General features: G+C 52.6%; 1 protein-coding gene across 3 annotated transcripts in view; it reads left to right on the forward strand.

Moving 5' to 3' along the window:
- SEZ6 (seizure related 6 homolog) overlaps positions 1–23,550 on the forward strand; it is a 53,910-nt gene that overhangs the window by 22,584 nt on the left and 7,776 nt on the right. For all 3 annotated transcript variants that reach the window (XM_032281014.1, XM_032281015.1, XM_032281016.1), the window contains exons 2-5: positions 2,768–3,436; positions 4,459–4,592; positions 15,878–16,073; positions 20,770–20,955. In XM_032281014.1, coding sequence (XP_032136905.1) covers positions 2,768–3,436; positions 4,459–4,592; positions 15,878–16,073; positions 20,770–20,955 — 1,185 coding nt within the window. The remainder of the gene's footprint in view (positions 1–2,767; positions 3,437–4,458; positions 4,593–15,877; positions 16,074–20,769; positions 20,956–23,550) is intronic.

Genomic DNA, 23,550 nt, shown 5'->3' on the forward strand with positions numbered 1-23,550 from the left:
CAGGGGGTCTGGAGATTCCTTCTCCCCAGAAATGTCTTGTCTCCCAGAGGATATCTTACCCTCTCTGAACTGACAATGGGTGGCACCTTCTGGGACCAAGTGGCACCTGATTTTGGAATCAATTTGCTCGTTTGATATGCTATCTCGATCCCATTTAACCAAGTGCTCGGTCCCCCCAGATAACACAATCAGTGCAATCGACAGTGACGGGAGGTACCCATTAGTGCCACTCCATTGCTCAGCACCCACCTCGAAGCCAGCAGGAAGAGCTGTGCCGGCTCTGGTCACTTCCTGAATTAGAGGATCTCTGTGCTTCCCCTCTACCAGGGAAGAATCCCACAGCTACCTACTCTGAGAGCCAAGGGCCACATTTCTTGTTGGGTACTCTGGAAAGGGGCCACCTAAACCATCCCTAGCTCCAGGGGGCTCCAGTCTATGTGGTTAGAAAAGCCTCCCTTCCTTTTGTGCCATGCTGGAATCAGTCTCAGCTTACCTGGCAAAGCCTGTGTGACATCTGGGGGCGGGGTGAGCAAAAAGAGGAGCCCTGTTCTGGCATGTCACAGGCACTGCCTGGACCTTCCATAACTGATTCAGATGAAAGACAGGCACTGGTGGACCATCTGCTCTGGGGGGTATGGGCCTGGCTGGACATCCAGATTGGACAGTGTTGTCAGTGCCTGGCACACAATGCCAAGACACAGATGGGCTGCTTTAGTGGGCATCTCAGGAGATAGTGGTTGGTCCTGGTTTCTCAGGGCTGCAGGGTGCCCAAGCTCCTTTGACCCAGAAGAATGGAGAGCCCTCCAACCTGTACCCACCTCCCCCACCCAATTTCCTCCCTCCTCCCATTTGTCTGACACATCAGAGCTGCTATGGTCTCCTGAACAGAACGTAGGCCATCTGCTTCCTCACGCCTGCCAATCCATGGAGTGGGTGTGAGCCTGTGGAATGACAGCCCCACCACCAGACGTGCGGAGGAAGCGACCTTCTCCTTGCAAACTCTGTTATCTCACCCCGGCTGTGTTTCCCTTCAAGTCCTCATGCAGCCATTTTGAGAGCTGTAAGGATCAGAAATATCCTCCCAGGCTTCTCAGAGCTGGCAAAATTGTGTATGAGCTGAATCTGGAGCCAGCATTCATTGACCTTTTCTTGGCAGTTAAGGATCTGGGGAGCCAAATGGGCCACAAGCAGAATATGCATCATTTCTCCAGCTATGTGGTTGAATAAGTCAACATAATCAATAGCAGAGCAATCTGTACCTCAGACCAGAGATAGCAAGTAAGTTTCATCCCCCAGAGCCAATCTAATTGATTGGTAGTGGCTGCCTGGATAACGTTGTTGAGAAAGAAGTTGCTAAGGCCCATGTGGCCTTAGCAAAAAATAACCAAAATTGATTAGCAATGCCTGCCATGGATTAGGGGGTGGGTGGGTAGCATGCTAGATTTCCATTCTATACCTGTTTTTGACCTTGCCCTAGATCGAACCTGACTAGTGTCACCAGAAAGATTAAGGGACCTCTGGGAGACATATCAAATAAAGAAGGGAGGTAGTATTGTCTCAGTCAATCCTAAAAAGGAAACCCAGTTTTACAGATGAGAAAACTAAGGTTCAGAGAGTTTGAGTTATTTGCCTGAGGGCGCACAGCCCTAGAGTAGTGGATCTGGGATTTGAACATCTGCCTATCTCCAAAACTTGGCTCTTCCGCTCTACTCATGTTACTGCTCTAGAAGGACCATAAAAACAGAAAAGAGTACAAAAGAAATATTTCCTAAGAACTGAGAGAAATAGGACCTAATGAGACCCTAACAAAGAATTTCATACACCTGGTGTATGGCTGGGTGCAAAGGCTCATTCCTGTAATACCTAGGAGGCTGAGGTGGGAGGATTGCTTCAGCCCAGGAGTTTGAGACCAGCCCAGGAAATGTAGTGAGATCCCATCTCTACAAAAAGTTTAAAAATTAGCCGGGCATGGTGGCATGCACCTGCAGTCCCAGCTACTCAGAGTGGGGGTATCAGGAGTGTGGCTGAGGTGGGAAAATCACTTGATCCTGGGAGGTCAAGGCTGTAGTGAGCCATGATCGTGCCACTGCCTTGCAGCCTGGGCCACAGAGCGAGACCCTGTCTCAAAAGAAACAAACAAAAAAAGAAGTCATGCAACCATGAGGAAATCTAAAATAAAATCCCACATATGTGACGCATTTCCTGAGGCTAATGACTAGCAGGTTCACTAAGAACGGGAAATGAACTTGAATGCCCTATCATCTCAGGCAAGAAAGACACTATGGTGGGAGACACACTCACTCTCGCTTAAGGTTCTCACCTCAGTTCAACGGATCGCGTGACTTTGAGCAAGTCACTTCCTTTCTCTGGTCTATTTCCTCATTAGTAAAATAAGGCTTTTGCTCTTCATTAGGGATGGCAAATATTTGTCAGGTCAGTCTGAGGTATCAGGTGTGACCACCTGGAGTGCGGTGTTGAGAAGGATTCTGAGGCTGAACCTGAGAACAGTAGGAAATGGTGCACGGATGGGCTAGAAATGTCTGCCTCTGGTGCTGTAGGAGAAAAAGTATCTCATGTGCCATCCTTGAAGTATGTGATAGCGTCTCACTTCCAGCTCTCAAATTCTGTAGTTCGGTGAGTCTCAGCAGTGAGCATACTCCCCAGGGCTCTCTATCAAAAGAGAGCTGGCTCCCCCACTGCTCAGGCTGGGTGTGATGCTGCTTTCTGGAGCAGGGGGAGAACCTCTGACCATCCCTTGTTATTTCAGGACTGTCTTCAGAGGCCCCAACTATGGGGAAAGGACAAGCCTCAGGCATCGAGGAGGTAGATGGCGAGCTGACAGCAGCCCCCACACCTGAGCAGCCAGAACGAGGCGTCCACTTTGTCACAACAGCCCCCACCTTGAAGCTGCTCAACCACCACCCACTGCTTGAGGAATTCCTACAAGAGGGGCTGGAGAAGGGAGATGAGGAGCTAAGGCCAGCACTGCCCTTCCAGCCTGACCCACCGACACCCTTCACCCCGAGTCCCCTTCCCCGCCTGGCCAACCAGGACAGCCGCCCCGTCTTTACCAGTCCCACCCCAGCCATGGCTGCAGTACCCACTCAGCCCCAGTCCAGGGAGGGACCCTGGAGTCCAGAGTCAGAGCCCCCTGTCCTTCGAATCACAGCTCCCCTACCTCCAGGGCCCAGCATGGCAGTGCCCACCATAGGCCCACGGGAGAGGCCCAGCACTACACCCCCCGGCAGAGCCTGGACACCAACCCAAGTGGGTCCTGGAGACATGGGCAGGCCATGGGTTCCAGAGGTTGTGTCCCAGACCACAGGGATTGGGATCCAGGGGACCATCGCCTCCTCCACAGCTTCAGGAGATGATGAGGAGACCACCACTACCACCACCATCATCACCACCACTGTCACTACAGTCCAGCCACCAGGTCAGCTACCTGCTGGCTTGCAGATGTGGAAATAGGGATGAGGGGGGCTGCGGGGCCCACACTGTCTCTGACACTGTGCCAACCTGCCCTGCCCTTTGGCACCACGGGCCAGCCTGCAGGAGGCATATGGATTGGACCCAGATAGACCCGAGTTCAAATCCTGACTCTTCAGCCAGATGTGGTGGCTCATGCCTGTAATCCCAGCTCTTTAGGAGGCCAAGGCCGGTGGATCACCTGAGGTCAGGAGTTCAAGATCATCCTGGCCAACATGGTGAAACTCTATCTCTACTAAAAATACAAAAATTAGCCGGGCGTGGTGGTGGGCGCCTGTAATCCCAGCTACTTGGGAGGCTGAGGCAGGAGAATCACCTGAGCCCAGGAGGCGGAGGTTGTAGTGAGCCCAGTCTGGGCAACAAGCGAAACTCTGTCTCAAAAAAAAAAAAAAAATTTTGACCCTCATCTGTAAAATGGCAATAAGAAAACAAACCTCATTGAGCCACTGTGAGAACTAAGATAAGATTGCTCGTGCCGGGCGCGGTGGCTCAAGCCTGTAATCCCAGCACTTTGGGAGGCCGAGGCCGGTGGATCACGAGGTCAAGAGATCGAGACCATCCTGGTCAACATGGTGAAACCCCGTCTCTACTAAAAATACAAAAAACATTAGCTGGGCATGGTGGTGCGTGCCTGTAATCCCAGCTACTCAGGAGGCTGAGGCAGGAGAATTGCCTGAACCCAGGAGGCGGAGGTTGCGGTGAGCCAAGATCGCGCCATTGCACTCCAGCCTGGGTAACATGAGTGAAACTCCGTCTCAAAAAAAAAAAAAAAAAAACAAAAGATTGCTCGTGGTAGGTGCCTAATAAAAGGTGGTCTCCTTCTTTCAACAGAGGACTAGACATCCCAAGGGTGGTCTTCACCACACACACACACACACACACACACACACACACACACACACGGTTCAGCCTTGACTGGACCACTTCACCAGAGCTGGCAGTAGCTTTGTGTCTCCTCCTGCCTCCCAGGCCCTTGTAGCTGGAATTTCTCAGGCCCAGAGGGCTCTCTGGACTCCCCTACAGCCCTCAGCTCACCCCCTGATGTCGGCCTGGACTGCTTCTTCTACATCTCTGTCTACCCTGGCTATGGCGTGGAAATCAAGGTGAGTGACCTGGATCTGGCAAGGACAAAGCTGGGACTGATGTATTCTCGTTCTTCAGAGAGGCGCGTGCTATGAGAGGATGTTGGGATGCTTCGGGCCATCAGTTGGAGGGGGATGCTTAAGGCCAGGGCTGGGAGATAGGCCTAAAACATGGTTGGATCCTGTCCCATGTGCTTGGCAATGCCCTAGGCCAAGAGGGGCTGTGGCTGGTCAGGGGATTGGGTGAGTATAAACCTGCATCTGAATCTATGGGCTGAGCAGAGAACACAGGGCTGCCTGGTTGGACCTGAGAGAGTCATGGAGCGTTATTCATTCATTCACTCATTCATTCAGCAAATCCTCTCTGAGCAGCTCCTGCGGGTGAGGTCCTGTGCTGGCTCCTGGGATGTGGAGGTGGGGGAAGACAGACCTGATCACACCATCAGAGAGGTGATCAGCTGATAGGGAAGTCAGATCTACAGCCCAGCCTCCTGTCCCCAGCCTTCCTGGGCTATCTTATCCCTCCCTTAGGATTAAGACTTTCCCTTAATCCCAAGGCCTGAGGCTGCAGGTCCTCACAGATATCCCACAGGCTCATCAACCTCCACAAACCCAAATCTTCCTTTTTGTTCCCCCAAACCATTCCTGTCTAGGTCAGAAACCCAGAGCAGAGCCACCACAATGCAATGAGGATGGGTCCCTGGGGCTGTGCAATATGGAGTCACCTTGGCCCTTCCCTGTCCCTCTTCCCTCAGTCCCATCAATTCACCCCCAAATTCTGTCACCATGACACTCCCCTCTAAATATGTCTGCTCTTCTCCCTCCATCCCCACAACCATATGCGGTCCAGCACCCCATCCCTCCCTTGATGATGGAGTAGCTGCCTCACTGGTCACCCCACCCACACTTGCTCCCTACTACCCATCTCCACCTCCACTGCTGTCATTTTTCTCAAATCATTACTGCTCCCTACACCTCTCAAGGGGCCCCTGAATCAAGGTCAGTCTCTCTGGGTCTACCCCTAGCCACTTCTTCCTTCACCCTCACTTGGCACTGAACAACTTGCAGCTAACTCAGTGGGCCAAACCTTCCTTCCCAAGTCCCAACTGCACATGCTGGTCCCTCTGCCTGGAATAGTCATCCCACAATGCCCTCCCTTAGGACTTGACCCTGGCATCACCCTCTCTGGGAATTCCCTCAGATCCCCAAAGCCTGGGGCATCACCTATCTTAGCTCTGAGCAGTCTGCCTTCCACCATCTGTTTACACAGCCGTCCACCTCCCCAGCTAGACTATGAACTCCTGAGGGGTGCCTTGTGCAGAGCCCAGATGGGTACTCCATGGACTGACTGAATGCCCGGACAAAGGAATGGAGGAAGGAAGGGATGTGGTGACCTTTGACTTGGATCTTGGAGAATGACCAGGGGTGGGCCAGAGAGGCATTCAGCCCGGTTGAGAGAATCGGGCAGGGCGCTGAGAAGTTTGTCCTGCTCCCTGTTCCCTGCCTTCTGTTCTGCTTCCCACCCATTCCAATTCCTGCCTGTCCCTGGATTTGGGCCTGGAGCTGTGTAAACCTGTCCTGGGGCAGTGCCTCTAGCCTTCCCCTCTGGGGATGTCAGGTCCAGGTCTCTGAATCAGACCCTGTCTGGAGGGACCCTCTCCTACCCCTGTTGGGCCCCTCCCCTTCTTCCTACAACTGTTTCCACCTACTCTGCCAAGCCCTGTGCCCCTCACTCTGGGCTGACTGGGAGGGTAATTAGGAACAGTCACTCCCCCTCTCAAGCCATTAGCACTCAGCACCGCTTAATTAAGGTAATTAATGTAAAATCATCACCTAATGAGAGGTGGCACCGGCTGTGGCTCACTGGGTGGAAGGCACCAGCTGCAGGTGTGGGAAAGGGGGTGGAAGGGGGCAGGTGCCAGGCTGGTGCCCCCCTGCAGGCCTGGGAGGCTCTATCTTTCCCCCAAACCTATCACCCCTACTGAAGCCCACTAGACCAGGCTGAACCCAGCCCTGGTATCCTCCACAATGGGGCAAGATGCTGGCTCTGCTTGCCCCCAGCTCTGACCCAGGCACAAGCTCCACGCTGGATGCCCACCCCCTCACACAAGCCCCGTGTCTGTTGTCTGGTGCTGCCATGGTTTTTTTTTTTTTTTTATCAGAATGCAAAAGCCGTTACCAGGCAACCTTGAGACGAAGACCTTCCACAGCCCTGGGTTGCTGTCAGGAAATGTGGCAGACGCAGGCCCCACCCTCCATCTCGGCGCCATGGGGGCAGGGTCCTTGGGGACACAGTCACCCCGGCCAGCCTAGATAGTCTGAAGCCTTGGAGAGGAGAGGGGCATAGGGTGGCCAGAGCTGGGTCAGCAGCCAATTTGGGGAAGAAGCAAGAGACAGAATCAGCCAGAACTAAGCAGGATTGAAGGTACTTCTTCTAGGGCCAGTTCTGGCAAGCCCCCCCGGCCCACTCCACCCAGGCCACTTGGGACCTGAAGAATTTCTGACACTACGCATCAATACCCACTGGAGAGTCGGAAAAACTGAGGCCCAGGCAAGAAAAGGGATTTGCCTAAAGTCGGTCAGTTAATCACGAACCAGTGAATTTTGTTGAGAGGATTTGTTCCATAAGCATACGTTGAGAATTTGCTATGTGCCACGCTCTGTGCTGGGCTCTGGGGACACAGACCTTCATGGTTAGTAGGGAAGACAGAAATCATAAACAATGACCACAGAACACCAGTGCTGGTGGGGATGGGGATAGGAAGCACAGGATGGGCACACCCCACCAGCCTGGAGGTCAGGGAAGGCTTCCTGGAGGTGATGACACCTGGCCTGAGGCCTGTAGGATGAGAAGCCAGCAGCCATGCCCGGCCTGGGCAGCAGCAGGTGCGGCACGCTGGCCCTTGAAGCCTGCCCTGGCTGTTTTAGAAAGGTGGCTCTGTTGTGTAGGGGCAGAGAGTAAGTCCAAGGGCTGCCAGAGGTTTGGCCCAAGAGCAGTGCCCTTTTGCCCAGGCTGACAGTTGGGTCAAGCCACGCTGGACACTGGGGGCAGGATGGGTGGGCAGCTGGAAGGCCTGCAGTGCTGCCCATGGCTCCTCAGGAAGCCTGTGGCTTCCCTCCATCATGGAGAATTCCCCACCTGCCCCTCCTTGAATTCACTGGGATCACTCAGGGCAGATAGGTGGGACAAAATCTGGGCAAGGAGAGTGGCAGGAGCCATGGAGGCGAGGACTGTCTTAGGGACCCACACATCACCCCTGAGTAAGGCAGCCAGACACCATGCTGGGCCCCTAGCATGAGACCACAGCCCATGCCTAAATAAGCCAGACCCTCTCAATTCCCCTTTTTTTGGAGGACCAGCCTCAGTGGTACCAGAATCCCTAAAAGCCCTACTCTCCATGGGTTGGACCACAGCCTCTCATAGCTGCTTCATCCCCTGCCTCCCGTCTCCTTTGATGGTGCTGCAGTTATTGATGCCCTCTGAGGCCAAAGGTCTGAGCCACCCACAGGGAGGAGGCCAGGTCAGGCGCCCTGTGATCCAAGGGGGTTTGCCTACTTCAGCTGGGGATCAGGATTGGGGTAGGATCTTTCTTTCTTTCCTTCTTTCTTTCTTTTCTTTCTTTCTTTCCTTCTTTCTTTCTTTTTTTGCTTTCTTTTTGAGACAGATTCTCGCTCTGTCGCCCAGGTTGGAGGGCAGTGGCACAGTCTTGGCTCACTGCAACCTCCACCTCTCAGGTTCAAATGATTCTCCTGCCTCAGCTTCCTGAGTAGCTGGGATTACAGGTGCACGCCACCACGCCCAGTTAATTTTTGTATTTATAGTAAAGATGGGGTTTCACCATGTTGGCCAGGCTGGTTTTGAATGCCTGACCTTGTGATCTTCCCACCTCAGCCTCCCAAAGTGCTGGGATTACAGGTGTGAGCCACCACGCCTGGCCATGCTGGGCTATTTCTTGAGAGGTCCAGAGAAGCCCCTTCAGGATGGGTGAGCATGAGCCCCATGGCCCATGTGAGTCCTATCCCCTCCCCAGGCAGCCAGTCTCCCCCTGAGGGCGCCAGGCCTTTCCAGGCCTGGTGCCTGCCTCTCTCTGCACTTGGCATTCCAAGAGCCTTCCCACTGCCAGCCTCCATCTTGGCTTGGCTGCTCTCTGTACCATCTGGAGCCTGGGCACAGCTGCCCACAGTCCCTGCCCTCATGCCCAGGTGGTCTGTTGGCACATAGATTACCCATGCCAGGCCAGCTGTCAGTTTGATGGCCAGAACACCCTCCCCTTCTAAGTCAGGTCAGGACCAGGACTAATGTGGGCATGGGGTAGGGGGTCAGTGGGGTGGAATTTATGGGCAACTTTATATTTCCTGGCTCTAGGCAGGCTCATCCAAGAGGCATGATGAGGTGCAGGCAGGTCTGGCCCCATGGATTTTGGCCACTCTCCTCATCCCTAAAACAGACTTACCCAATACAGTTTTCTAGATGAATACCAGTTCAGAAGGGCATAGAGGCTGTCTTGTAGGACTGGGGTTTCAGTGTGGGCTCTGCAGCCTACCTCTCTGTGACTGGGCTAAACCCTTGGCCTTCTCTGGGCCAAGGAAAGGAGATTGGGCCGGGCGCTCAAACCTGTAATCCCAGCACTTTGGGAGGCCGAGGCGGGTGGATCACGAGGTCAAGAGATCGAGACCATCCTGGTCAACATGGTGAAACCCCGTCTCTACAAAAAATTAGCTGGGCATGGTGGCGCGTGCCTGTAATCCCAGCTACTCAGGAGGCTGAGGCAGGAGAATTGCCTGAACCCAGGAGGCGGAGGTTGCGGTGAGCCAAGATCGCGCCATTGCCCTCCAGCCTGGGTAACATGAGTGAAACTCCGTCTAAAAAAAACAAGAAAGGAGATTGAAGCAGATGATGCACCAGGCTCTGGCTAGCCAGTGCCTTTGAATGTGGGGTCAGCAAGCTCCCTCATAGGCCTGAATGAGCAGGGGCAACTCAGGCTCTTGGCTCTGCTGCTTGCTTGGCTGCAGAGCCTGGCCAGGGAGATGATGGCTCCAAGGTACAGCGCCTCCCAAGCAAGCGCTGGCAGACCTGAGGGTAAAGTAAGTTCATAGCCAGCTATCATTCCTGCTGCAGTGTGCGGTCCATGTCTCCCCACTAAATGGAAAGATGACTGCTAGCGCTGTGCTCCTCCATGCTGAACCCCTTACTGGCAGGATCTAACCAAATCCTCACAAACCCATGAAGTAGGTAAACTCTCCCCATTTCACAGACAAAACTGGGGCTCAGAGAGGTCATATGACTTGCTCAAGGCCCCTCAACTGATCAGTGATGGAGCTAGGATTTAATCTAAGACTCAAGAGCCCCTGTTCTTCCCTTGGCACAGGAGATAGGCCTGGCTGTAGCACAAGGCAAATTCAAAGGGGGAGGTCCAGGCGGAGATGGGACCTGTCAGGCTCTGCCCCAGATCCCCTTTCCCAGTCAGCCCTGCCTGATCCTGGAGGACGCCCACCTGGAATTCCCCCAGTTCTGGGGAGGGCCTGGGGTTGCCATGCACACAAGACAGGGCACTGGACCAAGAACCAGGAGTCCTGGCCTCGAGTCCTGGCTTTGTCTTGGTCTCATTATGTGACCAAAGAGGGTCTCTCAACTTCTCTGCTTAAAGGTTCCCTTATCTATAAAGTGCAGGGAAACATCCTGCCCTGCCTCCCTTATTGAAGTTTTTTTGAGAGCTGAAGAGATAATGGATGTGAAAACTGCAAAGGTTCTTATGGGAAAAATTGTGATTATCCTAGGGTTGCTGTGAGGGAGCACAGGTGTGTGAGGGCAGGCACATGCCAGGACACATGTTTGAGGGGACTGTGTGCGTGTAAGTGGGCCTGTGTCCAAGTACACACAGGCGATAGTGACCAAGGGAGCCTAGGAGACCTGTGGCCAGCATCTGGGAGTAGGGATCGCACACAGGAGTCATCTTTGAGCTCATCTGCCTGTGCTGGGTTGTACCAGTGCAAATGTGTACAAAAACTGTAGCGCCATCTCGCCTAAGGGTTACACCATCTTGCCTAAGGGTTACACCATTAGGGTACGTGCTGGAGGCCTGACTGACAGCTTCTATGGGGACAGACAGGCCAGATGAGGCTGTTGATCTAGGGGCTGGCAGAAAACAACCTGAATCCTTCCCACCTCCCATCCTGGAAAGGGCCAGCCTCTCAAAGTGGCTATATTTCTTCCTTGAGCTGACCCCATGGTCTGCTGGAAGCAAGGCAGTGTTAGACAGCCCAGGGTCCTGCAGGAATTGTCCTCAGCTCCCTCTGCTTCTGTCTTCCCCCTACCTGGCCCCCAGGTTCCCTCCTATCACTGGCTATGGGTATGGAAGACAGCCCTCATGAACAGAGCTGGCATTTCGATCTGTCTCCCAGGCTCTACAGAGGCCTGCAAATTGCATCAAGACTTCATCACCCCTCCTTGTCCGACACCCAGCCCTGTCTGGCCCCTGTCAGCCTGGTCCTCAAACAAGTGACAAATTACATTCCAGCCACTGCAGCAGACCCGCAAGAGGGTGCTTGAAACCCAGGGGACCTCAGCTGCTCAGACAGTACCTGGCTGAGAACAGGCAGCCTTCTGAATAGGAGCCACGTCATTCCACATTCTTATCCCAACCCTCACCACCAGGCTGGGCTAGGAGCCAGGCCAACTTGAAGGGGCCATGCCTCCCCCAGACCAGAGGGGGCCAGAGGTCTCAGCTCCCAGCTTTCCCAGCTTTACAGACTGCTAGGAGCAAGGGGTGGCTGGTGGGAGCTTAAATCCCAACATCTTAAAAAAGCCAGGCCAAGCCAAAACCCACCTCCCTGCTAAACCTGGAGGGCCTGGGGCCTGGGAATAAAGATGTCTAAACGTCTGTTTCTACAGAAGATGCCCCCATAAAGTTGGGAGGATAGGACCTGCCTTTGTCTCAGCAAGGCAAGACTGCTTAACACCTGTGTGACCTTTTGCAAGTCCCTTAGCCTCTCTGAGCCTCACTTTACTTGTGGGTATTTTACCACCTATCTTATAGAGTTGTGATGAGAATGAAAAGCACCAGCACAAGGCTTGACACACTGTAGGTGCTCTATGATGGCAATTGTTGCTCTGTGGCTACAGCTGCTCTCTGGTCCCCACAAAACAGCAAGATCGGGAGCAAGAAGCTAGAAGTCAAGCCAGAGGTATACGGGGAACTAAGAAGGAAATACTAAATTAATTTCTATTAAAACTTCTCTGCCTTTGCTTTTGTGGTAATTGCCCTGTAGTGAGTGTACCCACTTCCTCCTTCTCCCACTGCTCCTCTCTTCAAGGCACTCTGAGACCCACCTGCTCCAGGCACTTTCCCTGAGCCTCCGAGCCCTTCTCTCTCCCCGCAAGGATTCCTGCTGCCTGCATTCGGTGCCACTTAAGGCGGAATTATATGCTGCCTGGCATCTCTCGATAATTACAGATTCCACGTGTGTGAGTCTTGTTTTCCCAACTCTAGAATCACAGAATCTCCAAGTTTGAAGGGACCTCATCCAGCCTCCGCCTGCTGCAGGAATTCCCTGAGGAATGTCCCCAGCAGATGGTCAGGCAGCCTCCGCCCAGACGTGCCTGGGTGGGGAGCTTCTCACAGAGAGGAGACGCCTCGGCCTCCAGCACCCTGCCTCGAGCCTTCTCTTCAGCCAGAAGACCCACCAGGTCTTTCCTCTCAGGCAGGGGTGGGGACCTCTCCCTGCCCAGCTCCCCCTTCTGGAGTCCCCAGGCCACATCTCTTCTCAGCACCCAGTCTGAGGGGCCCTGAGCCTTGGACCCGGCTGGGCTCGGCATCCTCTGTGCCTCTCAGCTCGCAGGTATCTGATGGGGAATGTCCCTCCAGCAGCCCACACATTTACTCTCTCCACATATCTTTGTTGAAACTGGCCAGTGAAGAAGGCATTGTAACCCAACATGTCACCCAGAGCTTTAACAGCGAGATGGGCAGGGGCCAGTAGGGAGAGTCGGAAACAGGAGGACTGCCTGGCCTAGCCTGGGAGGCAGAGGATGCAGCCCTGAGATCTGATAAGATGACCAGCTTCACCAGGAGAAGAAAGGAAGGCATTCCCCCTGCAGAGTCCCATGTGCGAATGCCCAGGGGGCGGAAGTGAGGGCGGCCTGTGGCTGCAGTGCAGGTAAATGAGGGCGGCAGAGCCACTGGCACCAAATGTGAGCTGAGCAGTTTGGACCTTGTCCTCTGAGCAATCCGAAGTCAGCAGGAGATGCGTTGTGGGTGGGAGGCGTGCGACAGACAGAAAGCCATTCTCAGGTGAAAAATCCTGGGCAGGAGGTAATTAGGGCCAGGACAGTAACAAGAGGATGGAGAGGAGGAACCCATTGGAGTGTTTGGGAAATAAGACTGGGAAGGATTTGGTGACTCACTGGATGCCACTTACCCAGCCCAGGTGGTTAACCCTTGAAGACCCTACTTCAGAGCAACACGGTAGGAACCTTGAGCCCATGTAGATCATTGCTTTTGAGTTGCCCTAAGAATCCTGTTAAAATGCAGAGTATGCTTTGGTGGGTCTGAGGTGAGGTCTCAGACTCTGCATCTCTTATAAGTTCCCAGGTGAGGCTGACACTGCTGGTCCAGAAACCACATTTGGAGTAGCAGAGATCTCCACTAGCTCATTTTATAAAATGAGGAGGCCAGGCATGGTGGCTCTCGCCTGTCATCCCAACACTTTGGGAGGCCGAGGCGGGTGGATCACGAGGTCAGAAGTTCAAGACCAGCCTGGCCAAGATGGTGAAAGCCTGTCTCTACTAAAAATACAAAAATTAGCCAGGGAGGGCCGGGCGCAGTGGCTCAAGCCTGTAATCCCAGCACTTTGGGAGGCCGAGGCGGGTGGATTATGAGGTCAAGAGATCGAGACCATCCTGGCCAACATGGTGAAACCCCGTCTCTACTAAAAATACAACAAAAAAAAAATTAGCTGGGCATGGTGGTGTGTGCCTGTAATCCCAGCTACTCAGGAGGCTGAGGCAGGAGAATTGCCTGAACCCAGGAGGTGGAGGTTGCAGTGAGCCGAGATCGCGCCATCGCACTCCAGCCTGGGTAACAAGAGCGAAACTCCGTCTCAAAAAAAAACAAAAAAAAAATAAAATAAATAAAAATTAGCCGGGGATGGTGGCAGGCACCTGTAGTCCCAGCTACTCAGGAGGCTGAGGCAGGAGAATTGCTTGAACCCAGGCAGCAGAGGTTGCAGTGAGCCAAGATCACGCCACAGCACTCCAGCCTGGGTGACAGAATAAGACTCTGTCTCAAAAAAAAAAAAATTAAAATGAGGAAACCGAAGCTCAAATAGCAGCATATTTGTCCAAGACCACATGGTTAGGATGAGGTCCCAGAGCTCTGGGCTCCCAATCAATCCAGCGTTCCTTCTGTCAAGCCATGCTGCTAATTTCCCTCTGGGCAGAGTCCATCCTTGTCCAATCCTTGTTTGCCTGAATGGAGGCATGGAGCCCAGAAAGATGCTCAAGGGACTGAGGGTCTGAAGAGGTGGCAGAGGGGCCTGTGACAGCCAGGGGAAAGGATCGGTGAAAGCAGCTCAGAAAAAACAGAGAGAGAATCGGGGCTGACATGCGAAGGGGGCTTGGTGTAAGGCCCAGTTGACGGCAGGGGCCAAGTTGGCCAGGGCCTTGAGGGCTAGGCAAGGAGTTTGAACTACATCAAGGGCTTCACGGACTCAATGGGGAGCCAGTGGAGGACTTAAACAAGGAAGCACCATGATCAGCAACAGATCTAAGACTATTAGCTGGCTATAGTTCAGAAAATACTGCTGTAGAGGGAGGAGTGGGTTAAGCCCCAGAGGCAGGAAGGCTGGCCGGGAGCCTGCTGTGGTGATCTAGGTGTACAGTAACAGCAATGAGCTGGGGAAGCGGCAGTGGGGGTGAAGAGTCATGAACGGATTTGAGGTCCAGTTGATGGGACCGAATGACTGATTGGGTATGAGGGAGGAGGCAAGATGCCAGTTTCTGACTTGGACACCCAGGGAGATAGCGAGATCATTCCCAGGGGAACTGCTGGCTGGGGGAAGACAGTGACCTAGTATGAGGCAAGTTGGGTGTGCGGCCTCCAACAGGGATGTCCAGGGGAAGCTGGGCACATGGATCTGATACTTAAGACCTCATACTGCTGACCAGGCCCTCGGACACCATCTGGTTCAATACACCTACCCCATCTGTACTTTACAGATGAGAAAACAGAGCCCAGGGAGGGGAAAGGACAGGAAGCAGCTGGTGTATCTGAAAAGTTTTGGAGACAGAAAGATGTGTTTACAAATCCCAGATCTGGGCCAGGTGCGGTGGCTCACATCTGTAATCCCAGCACTTTGGGAGGCTGAGGCAGGCAAATCACAAGGTCAGGAGTTTGAGACCAGCCTGGCCAATATAGTGAAACCCCCATCTCTACTAAAAATACAAAAAATTAGCCAGGCATGGTGGCACGCATCTGTAATCCCAGTTATTCAGGAGGCTGAGGCAGGAGAATCACTTGAACCAAGGAGCCGGAGGTTGCATTGAGCCAAGATCACACCATTGCACTCCAGCCCTGGCAACAATGTGAGACTCCATCTAAAAAAAAAAAATCCCAGATCTGCTAAGCGTTGAAAAACGTGCGCTTTGAATGAAGAGACCTTCCAAACAGGCTTTGTGTGAGCAACATGGTTGTTCATTCACCTGGGTACAGGTGGGCTAAGGCCAAAAAGGGCATTAGCAAAGGGTGATGGGATAGGAGTTGGTTTTATAAGTTTGGGTAGTTTTTGGGGGGCGGGGGTGTTGCAGAGTAAGTTCAGTTACAGTGGTGGGGGTTAGGGACAAGGACTATACATGACCACAAGTTCCGTTACAGTGGCAGGGTTAGGTGAGAGGTATTTACATTATCATAAGAACAGTTAAGACGGCAGGGTTGGGTGAGGGGCTTGTCTGGGGAAGCTCCGCTGCTGGGGGATCAGGGACAATGGTGAACGCAGGCAGGGGGTGGGAGATATCAGCTGGGGCAGGCAGGACTTCAGACTTTCGGGCTCCAGACTTGCACATGAAGACCTGACCCTAAAATCTCTATGTGACCTTGGTTCATTTACTTAATATCTCTGAACTTCTGGTCCTGTCTCACACTGAGCTCCTCCTGTCCTGCTGAAGTGCCCAGCTCAGGGCCTAGGGGTACCGATACCCAAGGGGCATTGAGGATTGATCTGTCTGAGGCCTGCAGGATCCTGAGGGCAGTGACTCAGGCAGCAGGAAGAAGTCTGACTGCTTTGCTTTTCTCTCTCCACTCCACCGGCAGGTCCAGAATATCAGCCTCCGGGAAGGGGAGACAGTGACTGTGGAGGGCCTGGGGGGGACTGACCCACTGCCCCTGGCCAACCAGTCTTTCCTGCTGCGGGGCCAAGTCATCCGCAGCCCCACCCACCAAGCAGCCCTGAGGTTCCAGAGCCTCCCGCCACCTGCTGGTCCTGGCACCTTCCATTTCCATTACCAAGGTAAAGCCTCAGTAGCTGAGGGCGGAACCAGCCCAAACTCGCTGCCCTCTTGGTGGGAGGGGGGTCTCTGTGCAATTATAGCCTAGAGGGGGCAGGGAGGGGCTAGTGACACATAGCGCAAGTGTCCAGTGAAGCTCTGGACAACTGCAGGCAAGTATTGTGTATCTGAAACCTCCTGGACCTTCTCCCTTCCACCCACCACCCTGCAGAGAGCTGGTCTTGTCTTAGGATCAGGTAGCCTCCAGGTGTGACCAATGTCACTCATTCATTGATTAGCAAACTTTTCCTAGGCACCTGCTCTTTGCCAGACTTGTGCTGGACACAATGCAATGTCAGGATGCACCAAGGTTCTCACCCTCAAGGAGTTCTTTCTCAGGAGGAGGCAGACACTTAAATAGGCAATAACAATAGACGCCCTCCCCAAATGCAAGAGGCTAAAGGTCACAGGGCTTTGACAATGACCTTGTGGAGGTCTTAGGTGCCAGACTGCCCTTCCTGGACCTCCTCATCCGCCTTGACCTGGCCCATGTCCCAGTCAGCTCCACACACCTTGGGAAATAAGGGAGCAGCATGATGTATTGAAGAAATCACAGAACTCCGGCGATGGGCAGGTCTGTACTGGAATCTCCTTCTCACTGGCTGTTGACCTTGGCTATCCAAGGTCATTTGACCTCTCTGACCCTTCTGCTGTAATATAAGACCAAAACACCTACCCCACAAAGTCATGGTTAGGATTCAGCAAAATGGTACATGTCAACTGCTTAGCACATGCTTCATTAAGGAAGCCAGAATTACATGACTGGCAGGAAGGAAAAGGGGCTTGGGACTTTGCCAGTCTCTCAGCTGTGTCCCTCCTACCCATCCCCCTCTCTGAGCACAAAGTCAGTTTGATCCTTTGCACGGGTTAATCAGTTGAGACTAGGGAGAACTAACGGGGAAATAATTGGTGTGAAAAATCACGGGATTGTCTTACATTGTCATGGATCACTTCTGCAGTTCTGCAGGGGACCACAGAGAGCCGGCACTCTGGAGGTGGGGCTGCTTGGAATCCCACCTAAGGAGCACTCACCCCATCCTCGCCTCTCCACGCAAACTAGGGGAGCAGTCTGGCATGGCAGCAGGGAGCCTGGAAGTGGGCGGGGCTATATAGCGGCTTGGCAGAGGCAAGGGGCCAGCTGAGGCAAGGGTGAAACTTCTAGGCGGCCCAGCTAGCCTCCCTAATGGCCCATCAATCCTCCCTGGCAGCAGGCATAATTTCACGCCATGGTAACCTTCTCTTTTGCTGCAAATTCCTTTGCACAAAACTCCGGACCTCGTCTCTGTCGGGCCAGACAAAGGTGGCTGAAATGGCCGTGAGCTGGAGGCCCAGCAAGGGGGAGCAACCTCCAAGGTAGGGCTGGGAGAGCTGGTCCTGGTCCTGCCTCCTCCGCTCCCAGAAGCCCTCCCTCGTCAGCCCAGTTTTTGTCAATGATCAGCTCTTGCCTTAATGAGTGTAATTCCCCTAATTATAGTCTGTAATTAGCCCTGATCCCAGAGATGGGAACAGGAGGAGCGTGTGCTCACACGCGCATCTCTGTGGGCTAGAGAAAGAGGGTGCCAGAAGAGGGGGTGAGAGGCCTAGTACCCACACCTGTGCTGAAGCTGTCCAAGCCGATGTTGGAGGTCATGAGTATGAACCTTCACAAGGGCCTCATCGAAGGACCAAGTTCCAACTCCCCTCCTATAGCCTCAGGCAGGGTGGGGAGGCAGACGACCCTGACAGGCATCCCCCTCCTCCATCCTCAGCATTCCTGGCACTGGACTTGGCTCCAGAAACAGACTCCAGTGAGAAAATAACTCAGCAGATTGCAGTGGTGCAGGCTCCTCGGGAAGAGTTGTCATGGCAACAGGAGGAAGCTCATCTTGGGAAGTGGTACTTTACTACGGAGTCTGGGGGCTCCATTGTCTGCCCCCAGCATCCTACCCTCACCCCATTCCAGCCCAGTTTCCTCATCTGTGAAATGAGGGCCCTTCCTTACTAGAGTTGTTATAAGAACTCAAAGGGGAATATGTAAGGGGAAATGTTGGGCCTGATGCCTGGCTCATGGTCTAGACCCCACACCCTTTTCCCCAACCCATCCTGCCCTAGGATCTCTCCCCAGGTCACTGTGAGTGGCTGCTCTGAACAACCACCCAGAGCAGGCTTGTCTGTTACTCTCAGACTTCTCTGACCCCTGAACCCAAGTTTCTGCTTCAACTGGGGAAGCAGGTGGGGTGGTGGTGGAAAGCACGAAGGTTCCAGAGTCCAGGAGCTTCAAGTTCCTGCTCTAGCACTTACTTGCTGTGTGATGAAGGCACGGGGTCTCTCTGAACCTGTTCTCCTCATCTGAAACTGGGTTAGTAGCCCCTACCTTGCCTGCCTTCCTCCCAAGCATATTATAGACTTCAAGAAAGAAGATTATGAAGACATTTTAGAATCTGGAATGTACCTGCGGATGTAAGGTGCGGCTAGTGTCTCAGGCGTTTGTTCAGGAACTGCTCATATGTCTTCTCACTTAACCTCCACAACCTTAGATGTAATACTGAAAATGGGTGGATAAATGAGGCAACGGAAGCGCAGAGAATTTAGGTAACTTGCCCAAGGTGGCACAGCTAGTAGGGAAGCCTGCATTCAAGCCCAGGCAGTCTGACCCAGAGCCCATCTGCTAAGCACAACTAGCCACTTACTGACCATTCTCTCCCTAAGAGACAGAAGAGGAGGAATTCTCTTCCCACTTTCACGGACATAGTAACAGGACAGGGGAAAGTCATAAAACTCAAATTTCTGGACCCTGGTCTGCCCAGAGACAGCCCCTTTTTCTTTTTCCTTTTAATGGGGAAGGAAGAGGGGGTCCCTTTTTTTATTCACACAAAGGCACCCAGGAACAGAGCCCTTGCATGGATCTCTCTTCCCATCTACCTGGTACCATCAATGGGGCTGCCTCCCACCCCAAGACTCAAGTTCTCCAGTCTAGACAGTCCTCACCTTTCCTACCACCCCAAGGGTTGTCAGGCTCCGCCTCTCAACCTCTCTCTTTGACCCCTCCAGGCCTTTGCTCCCACCTCTTTTTTTTTTCTTTTTGAGAAAGCATCTCACTCTGTCACCCAAGCTGGAGTGTAGTGGCACAATCTCTGCCCACTGCAACCTCTGCCTCCCGGGTTCAAGCGATTCTTCTGCCTCACCATCCCGAGTAACCAGGACTACAGGCACGTTCCACCACTCCCAGCTTTTTTTTGGTGGGGGGGTTAGTAGAGATGGGCTTTTACCATGTTGGCCAGGCTAGTCTGGAACTCCTGCCCTCATGATCCACCCACCTCAGCCTCCCAAACTGCTGGGATTATAGGTGTGAGCCATTGCATCCGACTGGATCTTCACCTTTGTTTTATTTTATGTTATTTATTTATTTATTTATTTTTGAGACACGGAGTCTCACTCTTTCAGGCTGGAGTGCAGTGGCACGATCTTGGTTCACTGAAACCTCCACCTCCCTTAGCCAGGCTGGTCTTGAACTCCTGACCTCAGGCGATCCACCTGCCTCAGCTTCCCACAGTGCTGGGATTACAGGCACCAGCTACTGCGCTGGCTGATACTCACTTTTAGCTACCAGCCCAGCTTGACCCCAGGATCGGGATATGCCAGGTTACTTTGTAGGATTTGCTGCCACCATTTGGTCAAATGTGGTATGACAATTCCAAAAGCTACTAGGTTTCCCAGGGCAACGTGTCCTTCCCCCAACTTCCATGAAGGCAGTGCCCTGCCTCCATATCCTCATCCCCATCTTTTTCTTGTTTGTTATTGTTTTTCAAAACAGGGACTCAGTCTGTCACCTAGGCTGGAGTGTAGTGGTGCAATCATAGCTCACTGCAGCCTTAAACTCCTAGGCTCAAGCGATCCCACTTCAGCCTCCTGAGTAGCTAAGACTACGGGTACATATCACCATGCCTGGCTATTTTAAAAATTTTTTATATAGAGATGGGGGCCTCACTATGTTGCCCAGGCTGGTCTCGAACTCCTGGCTTCAAGCAATGCTCCTGCCTTGCCCCAGCCTACCACCGTTCTGTTTTTAAAAGAAGTCCACAGCCATTGCCATCAAGCTTTTTAGCATTTCTCAGTGAATACTGTCAGACAGCCTTTACTGTCTGACTTCAATTTTTGCTGCTGCAATTCATATTTATTCCCTAAAGGAAAAACAGTATCAACACTTTACATCAGTATAGGCTTTTCAGTATTTCAAGTGCTTTCATGTCTACAAGTCATTCAATAAGCATTTCTTGAACATACATTATCAGCTGGGTACCAGGGATACCGAGGAAGATAAAATACTATCCTATTTATTCTCACAGTAACGCTGCACGTGGGCTGGGATTTTAAATCTCATTTAACAAATGAGGAAACACACACAAAAAGATTAATAACCTGCCTTAGGTGTCACAAAGCTTGGGCCAGAACCCAACCCTTCTAATTTCCAGCTCCGTATCTGCTCCAGTAACCAGCCCAGGCTGCTGGAATATCATTGGCACCTTCTAGGGAGGGGATTGGAGTCATTTCAGAACTCCTAGTGCTTCCTCTGGCCCCAAATGACACCTCCAGGCAGACTGAGGCAGACCTCCCCCACAAATGGCTCAGCTCCCGCCCCCGCCCTGCACACATACAGTGTCACCTGTTCTGTCTTTGCAGCCTATCTCCTGAGCTGCCACTTTCCCCGTCGTCCAGCTTATGGAGATGTGACTGTCACCAGCCTTCACCCAGGGGGCAGTGCCCACTTCCATTGTGCTACTGGCTACCAGCTGAAGGGTGCCAGGCTTCTTACCTGTCTCAATGCCACCCAGCCCTTCTGGGATTCAAAGGAGCCTGTCTGCATCGGTGAGTGTCCCCAGGGGAAAGGGCTCAGTGCCGAGCAGAGAAGTGAGGTGGGGGCTCATCCCTGCTCCCTGTTGCTGTCTGCCACTTTCATTTGCTCTTCATAAGGAAGCCAGAAAATGGCCACGCACCTCAGTGGCATTCATTCAACCTGTACTTATTGGGCATCTCCTAGATGAGGCACCACAGGTATACAGAGCTGAATTAAACAGCTAAAGAACCCTAAATGTGTCCTAAAGAACCCACATTGACAGGAAGGGGGGAAAGGAGAAAGCACAGAGGTCACCAATTTCCAGGGCAAGAAGTAAAACTCACCAATGAAAAGACATAAAGTGACCTGGGAGGTGAGGGCACAATCATTCTTAGCTGGATGTTTAGGAGGTTTCCTAGGGGAGGTGGCACTGAAGGTTTGAATTTATTATTTTATTATTTTTATGTATTTATTTATTTATTTTGAGGCAGAGTCTCACTCTATCACCAGGTTGGAGGGCAGTGGCGCGATCTCAGCTCACTGCAACCTCCGCCTACTCGGTTCAAGTGATTCTCCTGCCTCAGTCTCCCTAGCAGCTGGGATCACAGGCACCCACCACCAGGCCCAGCTAATTTTTTTTGTATTTTTAGTAGAGACGAAGTTTCACCATGTTGTTGGCCAAGCTGGTCTCAAACTCCTGACTTCATGATCTGCCCGCCTTGGCCACCCAAAGTGCTGGGAGTACCGGTGTGAGACACCGCGCCCAACCAGATTTGACATTTAGATGGAGGGAACGATGTAGGCAGGGACATAGAGGCAGGAAGGTGAGGATGTTTAGGGACACAGAAGACAGCCAGGTTTGGCTGAAGCCTGAGACACGTGGCAAGGGCAATGGGAGGGGCTTGAGTGTCAGGGCAAGATACAGGCTGAGCAGCTGTTGAAGCTTATTAGAGAAGGGAGGGGCTTAGAATTCCTTAGGAGAATCAACCAGGTGATTGTCTACTGGCTGCGAGGCCAGCCAGACAAGACAGTTTGAACCTAAAGATTGTGATTTGGGGAATGAAGAGGAGGGGAGTTCCAGAGACACTGATGTGGGAAGAAGGGAGAGGGAAAGGGGACCCCCAGGTCTGTTTCTGAGTGATCAGGTCTGAGATTGCTGCCAATGAAAGGGGGCTTATTGGAGAAAGGAAGATGGAGTGTTTGGTTTGCAGTATGAAAGGAACTTGGGCTTTTTCTTTTTAGTGGGTGTGGGCTTAGGCTTTTGAATCTTTTTTTCTTTTTTTTTTTTGAGATGGCGTTTCCCTCTGTCACCCAAGCTGGAGTGCAGTGGCACGATCTTGGCTCACTGCAACTTCTGCCTCCCAGGTCCAAGCAATTGTCCTGCCTCAGCTTCCCAAGTAGCCAGGGTTACAGGTGCACACCACCACACCCAGCTAATTTTTTTGTGTTTTTAGTAGAGATGGAGTTTCACCATGCTGGCCAGGCTGATCTCAAACTCCTGACCTCGTGATCCACCAGCCTCAGCCTCCCAAAATGCTGGGGTTACAGGCTTGAGCCACCGTGCCCGGCCATGAATCTTATTTCACTCTATAAACTCTTCCTGGGTGCCAGGCACAACCAGAGATAAATAACACAGACATGTTCTCAGCCCTTGAAGATCTAGCAGGGAGACCGGCAAGCAGCTCAGTGCAGAGGATGCTACAATAGTAGTAAAAGCAAAGTGCTGTAGGACCCTGAGGAAGGGAGAACCACTCCAAGATGAGGGAGGCCGGGTGCAGTGGCTTACACCTGTAATCCCAGCACTTTGGGAGGCTGAGGCGGGCAGATCACAAGGTCTGGAGTTCAAGACCGGCCTGGCCAACATGGTGAAACCCCGTCTCCACTAAAAATACAAAAATTAGCTGGGAGTGGTGGCGCGCACCTGTAGTCCCAGCTAGTCAGGAGGCTGAGGTGGAAGAATCGCTTGAACCTGGGAGGTGGAGGTTGCAGAGAGCCAAGATGGCACTACTGCACTCCAGCCTGGGCAACAGAGAGAGACTCCATTTAGGAAAAAAAAAAAAAAAAAAAAAAAAAAAAATATATATATATATATATATATATATATATATATATATATGAGAGAGGAGGCAAGCAAGGCTTCCCAAGGAGATAGCATGGAAGGATTTCAGAAATGTTAGTTTGGGAAAGTGGGGTGGATTCCTGGAACAGCATATGCAGAGGTGTGGAGGCACGAAACAGCACAAGGCAGTGAGGACACAGCGAAGCGTGCCTGAAGGAGAGGGCATGCGAGGAGAGGGGACTAAAGCTGTGTCCAGAGAGAGTGGGATTCATAAAGGGCTTGAACGGCATTTTCCACTAGAACTCTATCCTGAGGGTAATGGGGAGCCACTAAGCAATTTCAAGCAAAGGATGGGGGATCATCAGATTTGAAGGGCAGTTCCATTCTGAGACCAAGCCAAGGTAGGTCTGTCCTTTCTGCAAAGAAGGAATTTGCCCCAGTCCCCCAGGAGCTTTATTGGGTTAAAATATGCTGCTGCCGGCCGGGCGCGGTGGCTCAAGCCTGTAATCCCAGCACTTTGGGAGGCCGAGGCGGGTGGATCACGAGGTCAAGAGATCGAGACCATCCT

The sequence above is a fragment of the Sapajus apella genome, unplaced genomic scaffold (genome assembly GCF_009761245.1).
Source record: "Sapajus apella isolate SASKATOON/1434 unplaced genomic scaffold, GSC_monkey_1.0 scaffold12, whole genome shotgun sequence".
Classification (NCBI taxonomy): domain Eukaryota; kingdom Metazoa; phylum Chordata; class Mammalia; order Primates; family Cebidae; genus Sapajus; species Sapajus apella.